This window comes from Oenanthe melanoleuca, chromosome 4 (assembly GCF_029582105.1).
Source record: "Oenanthe melanoleuca isolate GR-GAL-2019-014 chromosome 4, OMel1.0, whole genome shotgun sequence".
Taxonomy (NCBI): domain Eukaryota; kingdom Metazoa; phylum Chordata; class Aves; order Passeriformes; family Muscicapidae; genus Oenanthe; species Oenanthe melanoleuca.
Window position 1 is genome coordinate 39,404,492 of NC_079337.1, and position 18,101 is coordinate 39,422,592.

General features: G+C 36.7%; 1 protein-coding gene across 8 annotated transcripts in view; it reads right to left on the reverse strand.

The window, feature by feature from the left end:
• SORBS2 (sorbin and SH3 domain containing 2) overlaps positions 1-18,101 on the reverse strand; it is a 204,180-nt gene that overhangs the window by 19,677 nt on the left and 166,402 nt on the right. For 3 of the 8 annotated variants that reach the window (XM_056489220.1, XM_056489221.1, XM_056489222.1), the window contains 4 exons: positions 9,580-9,632; positions 8,753-8,940; positions 4,997-6,556; positions 2,186-2,274 (listed from right to left, as the gene is read on the reverse strand). In XM_056489220.1, coding sequence (XP_056345195.1) covers positions 2,186-2,274; positions 4,997-6,556; positions 8,753-8,940; positions 9,580-9,632 — 1,890 coding nt within the window. Of the gene's footprint in view, positions 1-2,185; positions 2,275-4,996; positions 6,557-8,752; positions 8,941-9,579; positions 9,633-13,287; positions 13,345-15,393; positions 15,478-18,101 lie in introns of all 8 variants that reach the window. The other 5 variants (XM_056489226.1, XM_056489223.1, XM_056489224.1 and 2 more) reach the window with 3 other exon arrangements.

The following is an 18,101-nucleotide window of genomic DNA, read 5'->3' on the forward strand; positions in this document are numbered from 1 at the left end:
GACTTAGTGTTCTAAAACCAGAAATAGCTAAATTTTAATGCAGACTACTTTGCAACTTGATGTTTAAGAGAAGTACTAAGGAAAATAAAAAAGTTAACTATGTCAATATGACTTGTAGGCAACTAGATCTCTAGGTACAACATAAATACACATACCTAATATTCTGTAGTATTTTAGGTGCCTTTAATGTTAAACTTATTATCTGTAGGCGAATTTCAATTTTTCAATTGCAAATGATGGATTACACATATATATATATATATGCACTCTCTCAGCTGAAAATGGTTGGAATATTTTTAATTTCTATGATTACATTCATAGTTTTAAGAAAGCACAGGACTGGAGGTGATCTGAGTCATCTGTGCAGCTCTCTTGCTATCACAGGCAACCATTTTATAACATTCCTTTCATACATTTATCAATTCTGTCACCAAGTACATGTAAGCTCAATATTGTTTCCAAAAAAAAAAAAAAAACCCTGTAAAGCAGCCCTAACTCTCCTCACCTGTATGGCTGACACACTTTCACTCTTTTCAAAGCTGTAATGAAAATACAAACTGTGATCTGACCCAACAGCCTCACTCATGGACAGTCTGTGTCTGACAAGTATCCAGCACCAGATACTTCAGGGGAAGTGATAAGCAGAACGACATGAGGGCATTTGTTAAAGTGATTTAGTCTTTTTTGCAAGTACTTGCACAGATAAGATCACCCCATTCTAAAAAATGCCTCTCTAGGGAATGAGCTGATTATGCTATTTCTGAGAGATCCTATTTGTCATGATGCAAAGGTGCACATCTTTTTATGACAGGAATAAAAAGGGATACTTGTACATTTTGCATTTTACCTTTATTCCAGGCCAGGTGTTCTTGACTTGGTTCTCTTCCTTCTTGGCATTTTAAGACTAGCAAATCTAGCCTACCAACAGAATTGTCTTCACTATAATAAAAAGTCCCTGAAGTTATTATAGGGATCCTGTCAACTTGAATTTTGCAATACTAATACAGTTTTCCATTACAGATCTCCTTCAGAGAAGATAGGCTAAATTTAAAAACATTTTTCAGTTTCTTGCTGTTATTAAAAACAGTCTTTTAGGCAGGAGGGGATATTCATATCAACATATGATTCACATCAACTATAGCTAAGCCCTATCAGTCTTTCCTGATTTTGGTACAGCTGGTATTTTAACTACTAAAGCAAGTAACAGAAAAAGTGGATATTAAAAGAACAGTGGAGCTGTTTAAATACAAAATACTTTGAAATGTACAAAACATACTGGAAATAGAGATGCCTTTCCTCTTTCATATTTTTAAACCTTTTAAAGTGATCTTAAAAATGGCCTGTAATTTATGTATTTTACGTATTTTCAAATTTCAAATGTATGTATTTCCATGTCACAAGATTCTTTAAAAGAAACACACAATATGGCTCCTAGAACGTTTTTAGCCTGTATTTTGTAATGAGAAGTCTTTTTAAAAAAAATCAGACTTTTAATCAAATTGCAGCAATATAAACATGGATCTGAATTCAGTTCTAATCATACCACCATTTATCAAGGTATATAGCCCAGAGTAAAATCTTATATATTAGCAATTTAAATATGGTAATCTTTTACATTGTTTGGGGAGCATTTATAGCTCTTAAGATACAGAATAATATACTTCATTTTTCAATATTTACTGCTTCCATTTTCTCTTCCAAAGCATTACTACAAGTGATCAATATCTAATTACAATCACCAGCTGCTACAGATGTTAGAGACTGCTCTTAGGATAATTGATTTTGTCTAATTCACTAACAGCAGTGGTTTGCTTTCCAAACAAAAATAACAGTGAAATATAGATGTTTTGTATCTGTTTTGAAACTCCCAAAGCAGTTTCTTTGTGCAATACTTTGAGTTTCTAAAGAGCCTTCCCCAGTCAAATCTGTTAATTTTTCTGTTCCAAACACACACGTGAATTTATGCCCATATCTAATTAATAATAAACAGAAGAATACAGCTTATCTTACAAAGCTTGATATTATTTTAATTTCTTGAAGCACCAATCTCCTTAATGAAAAAGAAAGATACTGTTCCTTTGGTCTGCATTATTGTAATGTCTTAAAACCAGCACAAATCTTGTCACAAATATATTACCCATTTTCCATATGGATATTGCTGTGTTATTTATTGTTGTTTCACTACCTCTTTGTCTGTAGTTCCTCTTCTCTCCCTTGGAGTACATCGTCCCACATCAGTGAAAGCAGAAGAATAGCTTCCAGGAGACTCCTGGTCTACTGAAAACAGAAATGATGTGAAACTACAATAAACAAAACCATTCAAATCTGTGATGCTGCTTGCTTCCGTTTAAGGGGGTGAAAAGATATTGAAATCTATTATTTTACATTTAATAGAAAGAAAAGCACGTGATATGACCATTAAGAGCACCTTTAAAGGAAAAAAACCAAGCAACTAACTGTAAGCAAAGGCTGAGGCTGTCCTCTCATCCAGAGCAGAATAAACTATATGATAGAGGATTGAGAGAGTTTATTTCTGCCTTACTGTGAAAAGGGATGCTCCCCTACCAGGCCAAGTGGATGACATGACAGCAGTACTTGGACTTTGTCAGGTTGCATGACATTTTTTTGGAATGCCAACAATGGAAACACATAATTACATGCACAACACATGATTCAAGCATGCTTCAATGAGAAAATGTGAAGAAACACTGTGTCCTCCTAAGTGATCTAAGATGCATTTCTACTTTACCAAGGGCACATGTTAGGCAGCACAAGGGAATTTAAAAGGATGTTACTTCATAAAAACAGCTCTGTTTTAAGAAATGGGATACAAATCATATTACTCACCAATCTATGTGGCAGACTTTTCTAAGGCACAGTTTACCAATGTTTATTACAGGATGGTGAATATTTTCTCATGTTTTAATAAGAACAAAATCAAAATCTTATACACACTATAGCTCTGCAAGTTGCCAATGTGAAATGAAAATAGAACTATTTAATGAACTGCCTCTTAACTTCTGAGAAGTTCTGTCTTAGTCTCCTACTACTACAGTGGTACTTTCTAGTGAAAATGTGATTTATGTTTGTCTTCATTCCCACAATCTGTTGTTACCAAGCTCATACATTTCTAAAGAAATACAAATGGAACAAAGAAAAGAACTGAAACCATCTCACCTATTCTAACTGGCTGTTGGCTAAGCCCAAAAACTTGAGGCTATGGTAACTACAATGGAGGTAAAGAGATAATTTTATTAGTTATGCCATTGGTTGTAAGCATGTCATTCCCAATGAGTGTATCATAGCCCCAGTTCTTTTTTGATATGGCATGTGTTCCTGAATGAGGATGTATACCTACTGCACAAATCTAAAGATACAATGACTCCAAACACTTTTTTTCTTTTTTCTCTTTTTTTTTTTTTTTTTAATTTCTAGCAGTAAGAGAAGGATATTGGAAAGGAGTGAAAAATGCAGAAGCCTTAGGACAAACAATTTCCCTTTTTTCTCTATAGCTCCTTTTGCAGTCAATATTAGTAGTTTTTAGTCATCTGCTATGACCTTCAGGTCTCTGTGTGGCTCTAAGAGATGCACACAGATCCAACAAAACACGAAATTTGATTAAAAGTAGAGCTCAGCCATGACTGGTGCTGATGGAAACTAATGGAATATTCTGCTTTACTCATTCACCATGCTACTTTAGGGATATTAATGTTGACAGAGTGTATTACTTTCCTCATGCCAGGCTCATTCATAGCTGCAAAAGCTATTAGAAACTCACATTTACTTGACAATATGGATTTCCTTATCTTCACAGACTGGAAAATTCTCATTTGGCAACTACAATATGTGACCAGCACTTTTTTCAACAACTTCAGTCTCATCATGTAGTACTCATCATGTAGTTCATGTAGAACTGGCAGGGTTAATCATGATCAGGCCTCGAGTATGACTAATTCAGTTCTGAACTGTTTTATAGCTGTTTTTAAACCAAATTTTCTATTTTAAATAGGTCTATCACAACTAGTTAAGAGAAGATGGTAACAGCTTCAATTCTGATTTCTCTTGAAATACATATTTATTATTGTGCTACTTGCAAAAGTTACACAAAATATGTGAGAATAAGGATAAAATGGGTCTGATCAAATATTGCATAATTTCTATGTTAAAGACCTTCTCTCTTATATCCATTTGGGATTTCAACAATACCTTTCAAGTATTTTTTTTTCTTTTTTTGAATAGAATTTAAAAAAAAGAAAAAAAAAAGGAAGCAGAGCAACAAACAACTCAAAGCAGTAACTTTAAAAAGAGATTGGTCATACTTACCCTGACAATTTCATTCAAGTTTTGATTATTCAGAAATTCCCTTCTAAGAAGACAGGACATTTCTCAAAATTTCAGAGACATTTTGAAATTCTATGAAACAAATTAGTTTTGCTGCCACAGAAATTGGAAATTGTATTGTTTGAATAGTGGAAATTTAAACTTCCTAAAATGACCTTAATATCTATTCACAAAAAGTAACACAAAGCAGTGGATTAATAAGAAAACAGAATTGACTTTCTATGATACTGGCAGGATCAACAGCATTTTAATCACTTATATTTAACAAAATTATATAATAAAACACATTTTAGATTCAGATTCTTTTTTTCTTAGTGATAAAGACAAGGTTATCTGCATATTGTTTTCAGTTTGACCAGCATCTTATGATGCATAAATTCACTGCTTAATAACATCATTATAATTTACAGAACTAATTTAGTTTCAATTAGTTGAAATGCACTGCTACTTCAGTTGTCCTGATTACTGTATTTTGTGAATAGACAGAAGATTTATCTACCCTAAACTCCTATGTGAAAATTATGTCCTTCACTAAGAATTTTGTGGGATGAAAGCTTGCTGTAGATGACACAAAGTGGTATGAGAAAGGGTGGGAAACACAGGGTGTAAGGTTGGATAAGTCAATCACAAGGATAGAGGAAGAAAGTTAATCCACCTTGGAAACACAGTGCACTATCATTGTTGTTAGTTGCATCCATGTCTGGAAAAGAGGCACTAAGAGGTAATCTTCCACAATCATTCTGGTACAGTGGACAATGGATAGCACCATCTTGAGGCAGTGGATGAAAAGGCTGGTGCGTGGGACTCTTTTTCAGAGCTCTAAGAGATGAATTCCTTTCTGGAATGTCTGGAAGCAGCTCAGAAATAAGTCTGTGTAATATACTGTTGTCGGGCAAGCTTCCCCGCCTTTTTTCAGCTTTAATTTGGTCACAGATGTCTTTAAGTGCAGAATCTAGTGCTTCAAATACAGATGACTTGCATTTTTTCTTTTCAGTTTGTTTTTTAGGAGCTGCACTTTTTTTCCTCCGGAAAGGCACTGGACTGACGAGGAATGCTATCTTAGACAGGCCAGATTCTGCTTCCTGTCTCCTTGGATCCTCAGTGGTTTCTTGCTTAGCCCTTTCATGTTTCAGCATGGTAGTGAAGCGGGTGTAGGATGCTGGGCACCGCCCTTTGCAGGAGCTGATGAGATGCCTGTGGTGGTGGTGATGGTGGTGGTGGTGATGGCCTGACCCATAAAAGCTTTCAGATGAAGTGAAAGAAAAGTGATCAAAGTCACTTTCACTACAAAAGGATGAACCCTCTATCTGGATAAAGTCACTGAGATCAGAAACCACTCCGTCTTGATCACTGTCTGAAAAATCTATGTGTGATCGTTGTGGCTCATCACTGGTCACTTCAATATGAATTGGCACCAGGGCTTTAGACTTGTAGCTCCGTTGTACCTGAGAGGGATGTCTGACTGGAGTTTCTTCTTCCAGCAGGGATTCAATAGAAAATCGCCTCTTTGGACACAAGCCATTTTTAGGAGGCTCTAATGTAACAGTTGACAACATGTCATCGCCAAGGTTCGGCATTGATTTTGACTTCTGAATTAGCTTCTCAAATTCAGATATTCTGGTTGGCACCATGTCTCTGGGCACCTCCTCAGTAGAAGACTCTCTCCAGCCCTGAAGAATACCTTTGTGCTGTTCTTTTTCATATTGCAGTATTCTGGACTTGACAGAACAAATCACCTCAGAATTCATCAAGTCCTTGCGATTGATGCGGTGCATCTTCTTGTACATCTTCAGGAACCCTGGAGCATCGTGTGCAGATCTGTGACGAACTCTTGACCTACCACTAGCACGGCCCTCAACATATGGGGAGTTCCAGTTCATTGAGCACATTTCTTTGGAGTCCTCCTCACAGAGGAGAGAGCCCATGCTTTCAGCCTTGGCCTGTGCATCGGGATAGCTATCGCGGTCATCATTTAACAGGTCATCGCAGCTACGAGATTTCCTCTTTGGAGAGGCAGCTTCCTCTGTGCTGCTCCAGACTTCTGCATTTTGGCGAGTCATTTGCCAGCCATTCTTGTAGCTTGTTGCCCTTCTTGAATCATTTGGAACAGCTAAATGTTGTCTGTAAGTGCTACAGTAATCTAATTCATTTGAGGTGTTGTGGTTGTGCACTGAGTAACTTAAAAGGGATGGATATACTTTGCTAATATCCCCACCTTTATAATCCATAGAGCAGCATGGTAAAAAAGAGACAGAGCCAGAAATTAAAAGATTCAGAAAGTTGGAATTAGCATCAGTAAGCATTAGAAAGACAAGAAAAGAGATAGCAATTAGTGCATCTATCAGCTTAGGTCAGTACATAGTTTGTTACAGCCTAGGACAGCAGAGCTAATAAGTTATTTTCCAGCTGCAAAAATGCACTCATGATAATTTGAACAACAAAAAGAATTCCTTATTAATTATGGAGATGTTATCTCCCCCACAACCCCTGCCATCAAAGCAACATAAGGAATCAGGCATTAACTGGGGATTAATTGGGATTTTTAAGCAGGTCAACAGACAATAGAAACTGCAAAGGATTTAAAGATGAAACCACACAACAAATCTAGACCTCAGGGTAATACTGACTGTTCCACCTGAGCATTCTGAAGAAGTTGTTTAGGATTTTTAACCTGTACAATGCTCAGAGTATCCACATATTTTAAGACAGTTAAAATAAAGAGAAATCTTTGTATCAGATCAAATAGGAAATTTCTCCAAGTCATTCACAGATAGCCTGCTCCTTCCCTGTGTGATAGCACTGAAAAGAACAGTTTTGTACAGCTTATGCAGGACAGAAAAAGGCAGCTTAGGAAGTGCTATACAAGTGTAAAGGAAGGTGTATCACTGGGCCTAACCACAGTGGAGAAGTAAAAATAACCCTGAGATTGACTTCCATAACAAAGGCTGGAGTTTTTAAGATTTAAGACATATTTTTATGTGCATGGTAGATCTAGAAGACACTATGAGACAAATTTGGAACAGTGGTCTTTCATAATGAGCTTTCAAAAATGGTCTCAAGTAGCAACATTCAGTTCAGGAAGGATGCTTCACACAGCTCAGTCTGCTTTCTAAAAAGAAAATTGAATGTAGATCTGAAACTGAAACACTCCATTTGATCAAACAGTTTATAATGTGCTCCTTCTTTAACAAATCGGTTAATTTCAAGAAAAATTAACATTCTATAGGGCTCCTAATGCTGGGAGAGAACAGTGTCACCTGAAAGCTAACTGGCTGTGGAAGGTATTCTTAATGGAAGGATTTTCAAACACAGAAGTGTTGAAGTCATGCTTAGTGCTTGTTATTGGTGGTGGAGTCAAAGGCACCTGCAGGCAAGTGGAATTTATCAGCTTTTTACTGCCTAGCCTGGTAAACCAAATGGATGAGTTAATCCACTTTTAAAATTACTGCTATAACACTTCAATGTTTTAAATGCTTAAAATACATTTGCTTTTCAACCACCTCGCTCTCAATGTTCCTCACTGCTTTTCTTTGACACATTCTGTTGCAGTCTGGATATTATGTTCTTTACACTGAGAATTTTCTTTTACAGAGGTTTACTGATTAACACAGCTACAAAACAGAGCAATTAAGAGAATGATAATAATTTGAACAGGAGGAGACATATTGTATGTAGTGTTATTCTATATATTACTTCTATTTTATATTTTACTGGAAGCTTTTCATCTTTCTAGAAAAACCCATCCAAACCTCCAGATCCAAATGAACAACTGACTCCGTGATCTCTTTCCTGGAGAGATGTGGAAAACAGTAACAGGATGGTGAGTTGCTTGCCAAAAATAAGCTAATTAGATTGCATCAGCTGTACTCAATACTTCCAAGGATTTAGAAAGTTAAAAAATCACACTATGGATGTTTCTTGATTAAATTAGGTTCTGATAACTATGGATATTTGCTTGATTACATTAAGTTCTGATGACTGACAATGTCTAAGACATCAGTTGTGGATTCAAAAGGTCTACTATCCTGGAGATATATATTTAATCTTACAGGTTTTTTGTCTCAATTTACTTTCTCAGTTTAATAAAACTAGTTTTAAAATCACAAAAAATCTAGTAAGAGAGTAGCAGAGTTAATAAAAATGTTAGGGTTGATATATTGTGGTAGAAATCATAGTCTTCCTTTAGTCAATTCTCTTTTGTTAGAACAAGCAGTGGAAAATCCTTGTTACAAATTTCAGCTGAAAATCACAGCCATAAGAATAAACAAGTTAGCCTTCCATGAAAGGCCCAGAGCTGTTGCTTCACGTGCTGCCCCGGGGCAGCGCAGCGGTGACAGGAGGCAGCTGCTACCAGCGCGTAGTACAACACACCACCAGCAGTTTTCTGCTAACTGATATGGTCTCCTCTTACCTTTTGCTCTTGATGGAGAAGAAGGAGATGAGCTAGTTAAAGGCTTCCTAAGGGTGGAACATGAGCCCTGCGTGTCTGTGCGGCCCAGGTTGGGTCTGTTTGCGTTCTGATCGCTGTGTGCCCGCGGATGGCTCACAGCAGGCTCGGACTTCCTGCGCTTTCTGTAGTCACTCGCCGTACTTGCAGAACTGCAGGAAAGAGCAGTATCAGTAGCAGCCTGATTCTGAGGTCAGAAATCAGGAATTTAACATGCAAGGTCGTTATTATATTATTGGCTTATAGATTAAAAAAATGCCAAAATAAATACATGAAAAACATGTAAAGGGAAGCGGCACAGATCTCACACATCTTACAGCCTAGTTCCCAATGAAAAGATGAATTTGTTCTTAACCTTTACACAACATTACTATGCCATTTTTTAAAAAAAATAATTGCATTGAGTTCTTTTAAACCATTTTTTGCAACTAGAATTTTAGTGTAAAGACAGGAAAAAGACAGAGACCGAGAACAGTCAAGGTATCATGCTTAGGAAAACAGCACTGAATGTGTTCCAGGCAGTAAGGGTAAAGAATAAATCACTGCTGTTGAGAGAGAAGCTCAGGGATGTTGGTGGAAAGACCCAGAACACATTATGGTTAATTTAAATGTAAACACCAAATCCTTGTAAAACTAAGTATCAAAATCAACACTCTCTCCAAGTATCTAATTTGCCAGTAGCTCACAAGGTGAATGTTAAAATCTGACTCTACTCAGAATCTGCTGATTTCAAAGAAGATCCTCAGGCTGGATAATCTGTCTCTGCTGAAGTAATAGATAGTATGTCTTACCTGGAGGGCCTGTCCAGGCCTCTGTCTGTTGAATAGTGATGATATAAGGAAGCCTGTGAAAACAAACATGGATTATTTTGTTTGTATTTGAAACAAGAGTGAAAATTTTTGTCATCCATGTTTGATGACTCTTTGTTACTATGTGGCAAATCCTATAACAACAGCTCATGATGATTAACATTCTGGGCACTCCATCACAGACACAGCAATATTTCATGAGAATAGATTACGCATCTTTTAAAAAGCATCACTAGATTTCATTTCCTATTCTACTTCAATAATATTTTTTCCTTGAAAGTGCTGCTAAACAATGATCCCAAATCATGCTTTTCCATACACTTTTTAAAACCAGACACAGAACAGCTGAAACAAATCTTTACTATAAAACCACAACAATCTGAAAATTATTCCTTCATAATTTGAGGTCTGCAAAGCTTCTCCTTATCCCTCAGTTACTCACCAAAATCCCACAATAGCCAGAAACTTTTGTCAATCCCATGATGTTTGTGGTCAGCAACTGGCCTTATATACCTTATAATCCTGGTAAGAACAGTTCTCATCACAGAATATTAGTCATTGCTTATGGAGTTACAGATCTAGCTACTGCATGAACACTGGGAGATGGAGCTTAAATAATTGTATTATTTGTATAATACAAAGTCAACCTTAAATGACTACTGATTTTAAATCCATCATTTCAAGCCTTCAGTCAGAATTGAGTAATATTACAATATTCTGGTAACCAGGGATGAGTCTAGAATGAACTGCATGGTTCCTGGGGTGTTTCTTCATGGGTACAAAGCAATCAGGTTCAAGAATTAAACTTCTTTCAACTTCCTGGCTCATCATTTCAGCTTTCCATAACCCAATGGACTAGAAATAAAACTATCATACAGATTTCTAAGGTGCAGGAAATATTTTTCCCCCTTATAGAGAGCCTTCTCGGCTTTTTCCTTGCATGGAAAAATCTTTCTCCTGAAGGACTGCTGAAGTAATGGCACTCATGGCCTGTATAACTCTTTTATTTTGTTAGATTTCCTCCCATCCAAGTGATTTGATTTGCAAGTTCATGAAGAGAACTACACCCAGATTTGTTAACTGACACTTAGGTACACCTGCAGAAGTCACCAGTAGTCTTAGAATATTTGGGAACAGATTTTGTGGGACTGTGGGACAGGGAGAGCCACACAAACATGCCACAATATGAAACAAATGTTATCTAAAACTTGAGCTGAGATAGCTCCAAATGCTCACATAGTTCATATTTTCAGGTTTTCCTTTACACCCTCTGAAGGTTTAAAAGAACTTTGTGACAATTGTCCCATCACTCTCCAAATTCAATGATATTTAGATATCTATCCAAAACAATGAGGTCTGTCTGCAATAAAACACAGTGTTGCTCACACCAACAGCCAGTATAACCACAGTAAGCAAAGGCCTCAGATCTGTGTGCTTCCCTGCACTACCCATAAAACACACTTCAGCCTGTCCTGGAAAACACCCAAGTCTCCTTTCAAAACTGGCCACAACCATCTTCCTTCTCTTGACCAGTCACTGCCATGGTCTGGAACCAGCCAGGAAGGAAACTGGGGACCACAGGTGATCTCTCAGAACTGTTGCATGAGATGGCACAAACACTGCAGATAAATTGTCATTGTGGATTCTTTAGTGCAGATGACAACCACTCCCATTGGTGACCACTGACCACCTGTGAGGTGACAGTGGCCAAATGGCCCTGAGGCAGTGATTGCTTCCCACACCTTCAGCTCCATGGCTGTACAGACCAGGATGTCACTCCCAAGGACAGAGCAGATCCTCACTGTCACCTGTGGAAGGCTATGGGTAAATCACACAATGGAAATCACACCAGAGGGAGCTTCCTTATCCATGGCATTCCCCAGTGTGTCAGTGATCAGCCTAAGATGACTGGAAGTGTGGATTATGCTAAAGTTGACTGATCCTCTAAGATTATCTTATCATCTTGAATGTAACTTGCCCTTTTATCCTTTATTTGATGCTGGCTTTGAAGGTTTTCTATATGATGGATCCTATATGTTGCCATTCTACAACACTAATTTTTAGTAAAGGCATATGTTGTAGTTTATAGAATGTGTGGAGTTTGTACCTTTTCTCCACAGGTAGAGCTTCACTGATGTGACATACAGAGGAAAGGTGATAGTAAAGACTGTGTGTGGTTGTATTTTACTGCTTGTTTTACTGTTAGCTGCTGTCCTGTCAGCTCTTGGGTGTTTATGGACCTACTTTTAGATGGCCCAACTGAACATATCTCTCCCAGCTCCAAAGATAATTAGCCATCTTCCACAGTATTCAACACTGCTCTATATGAATAAAGGCCACTTGAAACAAAATTAAATATTGGAGATGACAACTACAAACTACCAAATACAGTCTTTTAAAAAAATACTTTGATTTGGTTTTACTAAAAAAATGAGATACATATTTAAAATTAAACCTGTGTTTTAGCTTTTTTTATGCATCAAGGCTTTAATGCTGACTAAAAATGGAGCTAGGGAAAGCAGGCAAAAGTAAAAGGTAAATAACAAATAGGTTTGTTTGCATGATAGTTATAATACCTTATCAAGTTATTTTGACTAGGCTCCCCCTCCAGAGAAATATTAAGTTGCTGTAGATTTTGAACATGATTTGTCATATTTAAAGATGATTAAAATTCCAAAATTAAAGACAGGACTTTTTGGAAATTAACCAAAGAGAAAACCAGTGTTACTTAACAGCCATTTTACCCAGGCCTACTGAACATGGGAATATTTCAAAGTCATGTTAAGGCTTTTAAATTGTCTTCCTTGATATACTGAAAACCAACAGGAATTAGAAAATCTTTTTCCATCAGAGAACTGGGCCCAAATTTCACAACTGAAATTTTTCTAGATATATAGAGAGCGTAAAAGCAAACCAGAGTAACCTGCAAACAATTAACAATTTAAGACCACAAACTGAGTTTAACTTTTGCAGAACCTACAAAAGATGAGAGTGAATCACAAACATGAATGAAGTAAAGCCACCATATGAAGCAAAGCTGTCAGCAGAGGATTCACTGACTTTTGCCCTAACGCTGTAAAAATGTGGAGGGAGTGGAGAAGGAATGAAAGCCTGAATCTCTCCCACTCAGAGTAGGGCAATGTCAGCCCACTACCTGATCTTGATGAATTTTATTTGGAGTACTGACAGCAACTGTCAATCCTGAGTTATAAATTACAACAGTACTATTAATTGCTGTTTTACCTGATGAGCAACCTTAGTCATAAATACTTAATTGGAGAAATGACAGTTTAGCCACAAAGGCTTTCATTTGACACAGAGAATCTGCAGATATTTTAATAAAAAAATATACTGTGCTGATGGATTAATTGTGCAATGCACTTGCCCAACTCTGAAAAGTGGGAATTTGTCAAAGAGTTAGAGACGTATGGAGTGTTGTGTAATTCTGGGTGTTAATCTCTGAGAAGTTTTGGGGATAAGGACTCACAGTTCCTAGGATAATAAGAGCAACATCCAAATGCACTAGTGATCTGGAAAGATATGAAGACAAAGATACAATGATTGTGAATTAGAAATATCTTATAGCTATCAGAAGGAAACCACTAAATTTTAACAAACTTAAGGCACAAATGGTGAGTATTCCAACCCTTCTTCCCAAGAGAATCATCTGAAAAAGAACCATTCATTTACCTCATTGGAAACACCAGAAGAACTGTCTTGAACATAGTCCAAAAGCTTTTTAGGTGGCTGCATCATAAAAGCAGAAGTGTAGAGATGGAGGAGAATCAATGGAAGCAAGGAATGAAACATGTGGAAAAGGTGACACAGTTAGAAATTAAGTGTTGACAGCGTCAGATACAAAGAGTGACACACATGGGAAGAATGGAAGGATAAATGTGTTATTTTTAAAATATCTTACTAAAATGTTAGTAACTTTTGGTGGTAAAATTTACAACTGGAATGGCTGAATAAATACCAGCATTTTTTAACACTGAGAGAGAAAAGTGTAAAGCATCATGGTATGCTCTCTTGGAGGAATTTCAATATCTTTTATCTTAAAAGTTATTGTTGTCAGTAAAATACTGTTGAGACATGGTTCACTAGAAAAAATTATCTGTACTGTTTCTGCCCACCTAGAGGGAGGAATAACTATATGGCATGAATGGCAGGATAATGGAGATCAAATGTAATCCATGACAATGTGATAACATTATAGACCACTGCATAGGAAATTTAACCAAGATATATTTACCTTTTTTTCTTTTTTAATTTTCAGAGGGTATTCAATGTGTCATTTTTAAAAATGCTATGATTAAAACATTAAGGTTTTAAAAGAGTGCATATAATTTGCTTTCTCTTCTACTCTCCCTGAAGTAGCAGGGAGTTCTGATTTTGGTTTATGGCTAGCTACAGAAAGGGACTAAGGTGCCTGGTTCCAGGGTGTCCTCCAAGGCCCTGTGTCAAGTGCTCAGGGTCCTCATATAGCCTGGCATGTCACTAATTAAAATTTTGATAGGCCTCCAGAGAACTTTTGGCTGACAGGGAAAGAAAAGAATGGGGATATTTTAAATCTCTCAAGCTCATGTCTACTTCGGATTTCTTGCCTGCAGCCTGTGGCTTCTGCTTTTATACTTAAAAAATCTTGAGGAGGATACTGGGGAGCTGAGAGAATGCTTGGGTTTACTTCCCTCCTTTTTCTAAGGGGATTTTAACTTCTTTTAATTTTCCACCTGTCTGCATATTCCAACTATCCTCTTAGACACTCTTCTGGGATGAAGACGTTTTATATCCTTTTTCGTAAAGATGTTAGAGTGTGTAGGAAAGAATTTGAGCTCTGTGGAGCCAGAGAAGGAGTGTGCAAAAGCAAGAGCAGGTGCATCTCCAACCTAGTTGTTAAGGCAGGGAGGAAGTGAAACCTAGTTCTCAGTCTTGCCTCAAGGACAATGTTACTGTTTTACCATTGTAAAAAAATACAGAAAGAGCCTCAGATGCTTAGATACAATTAAGCCTATGACATTTGCAGAAGAACTGCAAGTGATTAAGAAATCAAAGTTAAAATTTAAGATATTTCTGATTTTTAGGTGTTTTGGCCAGATGGAACTTGTCAGTTTTATAATTTTAAATGTGCTTGCAGCAGGTCTAAGCCAGCAGCTGTTAGCCAGAGCTCTTTTTTTGGGTAATGGCTAATTGTGAAAATTCGAGCAGAACTAAAGTCTGTCCATTCAAACATGTGCCCAGCTTGAAAACAGAGCAAACCCATATCTCTGTGCCCAGGTACAAAATATGTATTCTGCATATATGCATATAAGAAATGAAAAAAAGGAAAAAAATCTCAGTGTTTCCTGCTATAAGAAATTTGTTTATGGCTTCATACATTTAAATTTAGATATAGTCCTTTAAGTAAAATATATGATCTGTAACTGCATCCTTAATGCAAACTGTCATTTTTTCTGTCCTAGAAGATTGTTCAAAAATAATCCAGCCAAATGCAAAAAATTTAGGGAAACTAGCAAACATCCCTGTTTATCATGGAATTTGTCTTGTTATTAAATACTTACACACTACTATATGTTTAATAAATGCTCCTTATAAAGCTATTACTGTAACTACTCTAGCAAGTTAAGAGTCTATTTGAAAAAAATACTTATATTCATGGGACTTTACTGTCCTTCCTCAAAAAAAAACCAACTTACATTAATTTTAGTGGCATATACTTGTTGAATTTGGTAATTTAAATTCCTCATTCTGAAAATATTTTTCCTAAAGTGTAAATATCAATATTCTGTCCTCACTTACCGGACGTCCAAACTCCAGCTCTGAAAAGAATTTATACCAGGGTTCGTTTTCTAAATCTATGTCATCTGGGTTTATGCGATCAGTCTGGAGCAGTTGTGAAGGAAAAGGGAAGGAAAAGGCACACACTGAGCAAAGTGCTAGAAATGCTATGTCACTTTAACAACAAACACACAGACAAAAAACAAATACAGGGAAAGAAATGGAATAAAATCAAAGAATGAAGATGGTATTTAAGATAGAGAATATTTGTGTTCAAGAGCTGTCATTCACTGGTAGCTTTAATACTTTTCTTTTTGTTGATGTTCTTCCGAGCACTGGTAGATGTTAAACATTTTAAAATTATACTTTTAAAGCTAAGAAGGCTCTTTGACCTTTTCTTTAACATCACTGCATTAGTTCATTTCATTTAATGCTGCTAAAGATTCCTTGTTAGAAAGATGGTTTAAATGATTGTCTTCTCCAGCATAGGCAAGAAATTGCCCATCTGATCAGCAACAAAGACACAACTTTATTGCTTTCAGTAATTTCTTGTCTTCTCACCAAGCATGTTAATTCTGAATCTTGATGTCTTGAAGCAAGCACTGAGCAGAGATAAGGAATATGCATCATGCAAGCATCACTATGTTAAAAAAGCCACTTCAGCATATGAAAAGGAACTGGTCAAAACAGAGGGAAAAAATTAATTATGCATTCCATAATATTTGTTTCAGCAGTACTGTGAAATGCTTTCTCTCACATAGCCTTATTGACATAATGAATCATTTTTTTTGACAGTGAAATACATTGTTTTCATCTGAAAATTCTCACAGCCAAGGGATAAAGTAGCAATTGAAGATGGCATTAAGGAAATTCTTCAGTGAACAGAAGAATAATTGACAGATTTATTCAAGCAGCATAAAAACATGACAGTGCAAAACAGGACAGCTCTCAATAGGATATCTAATCAACTATAAACTTGGCTGCATTAATTACTTTCTAAATAGCTTCAGTTTCTTTGTAGCATCTGATGTATGTAGGCCTTCATGCAGCACAGAATTACAGTTGGCTTAAAGATCTCTGAAACAGAGAAATCTTCTCTTGTTAAAGACATTTCTGAATTTAAAATTTGCTTCTCCATAACTGTAATTATCAGAACCTAGGCACTAATTATGGTGTGACCTAGAAAGATCTTTGCAGTCATCAAAGAAGACAGGGTCCTGCATAAAGAATGACACTGGTGATCAAGTTAGTAACACTTTTTCCTCTGGAGTCAAACTGTCACCAGTAACCTGGAGCAATCACATACAGCAAGAAATAACATTGTGCTCTTGACCTTTTCAAATAATTAAACATCTCACAGCACTTTTCTTGGTGCTTTTGATATTACTGGGGTAGCTGGCCAGCTCTGCTCTATTGAACCCTTCAGAACCACCTTGGTGTTCATGCAGTATCTGGACCCCAGCTGTTGTTTTATACATTTCTCTTCACAGTGCCCTTTGAAGGAAGGGAAGTAATATTCCTGTGAATGCAGAGGGAAGTGAATGTCACAGATGAAAAACTTGCTGTGCTCCACAGAAGGGTTAGGAAGTGAAGCTCCTCTGGAGTTTTGCCCTTACATTTCCATCATTCACAGCTGTATATTAGCAGTACTGATGACAAGTGCTTGAACTCAACTATAGACACCCAAGACTAGAGAAACACTACTGAAAATAATTTCATGAATAGACTACTAAAAATGTGTGAATTTAATAGAGACTATGACTAATTTAAGAAAAAACCACAGGATTCTCTTCTACAGAGATATGAAGGCATGAGGGCAAAAAAAGATACAAAATGCAGAACATAATTTTGATATGTATCAACTTGGTTCCCATTACAGAGAATGCTTGCCATATTTAGATGTTTTTTTGCTTACCTTAAGATAATTCCAGAATTTGCATCTGGATAATCTGAGAAGACATTACTAAACAGTTTATTTACACACTTTCTCCAAACTAAGTTACCATATATTGAAATAGTGCATGTTTTTACCTTTATATTCTACCAAAAAATTATTTTTCACAGAAATTTCGTTATCAACAAATGGATGTATTTACATTAAATAAATTTATTTATTTATTTATTTATTTATTTATTTATTTATTTAAATGTATATTGGGTCAGAATTGTGGAGCTTTTGGCCCTAGAAGTCCTGGCTGACTGACATTACCCTGTGAGCCTCAAGGTGCCCTGAAGAGCAGCAGCCCCACATCTATATAGTGATGGAACCATGTCCCTCTTTGCACGGAGACAGAACACACCAACAGATCAACTGGGCTCCCCCAAGCCAGCCAAGGAGACAAAAATGATAATGGGAGTTGCCTCCCTTTTCAGCTTCCAATACTCTTGCTATTATCTGCAAGCATAAAAACCCTTTTGTTTCTGCTGGTAAAGAAAAAGCTAGAAATAATGTATTTTATCTAGTTTCTAAGTTTTCATTTCTTCTCCTGCAGCAGGTGCAAATAAAATTAGACTGTTAAGAAGTATGTAAAGCTAGCTCCAAGCAGCAAAGTCCACTTTAATTTACAGTTTCAACCGTAGAGGGCAGCAAACAAAAAGAAACTGAGCATTAAAATCTGCAAATTCCCTGCTGCATGGCAGTTCTGGAGAGGACTGCCTTCCCTCTTCTACCAAGATCAATACACAGGCAATTGATTTTGCTGGGCTTTTGGATTCAGTTTTGCTGACAG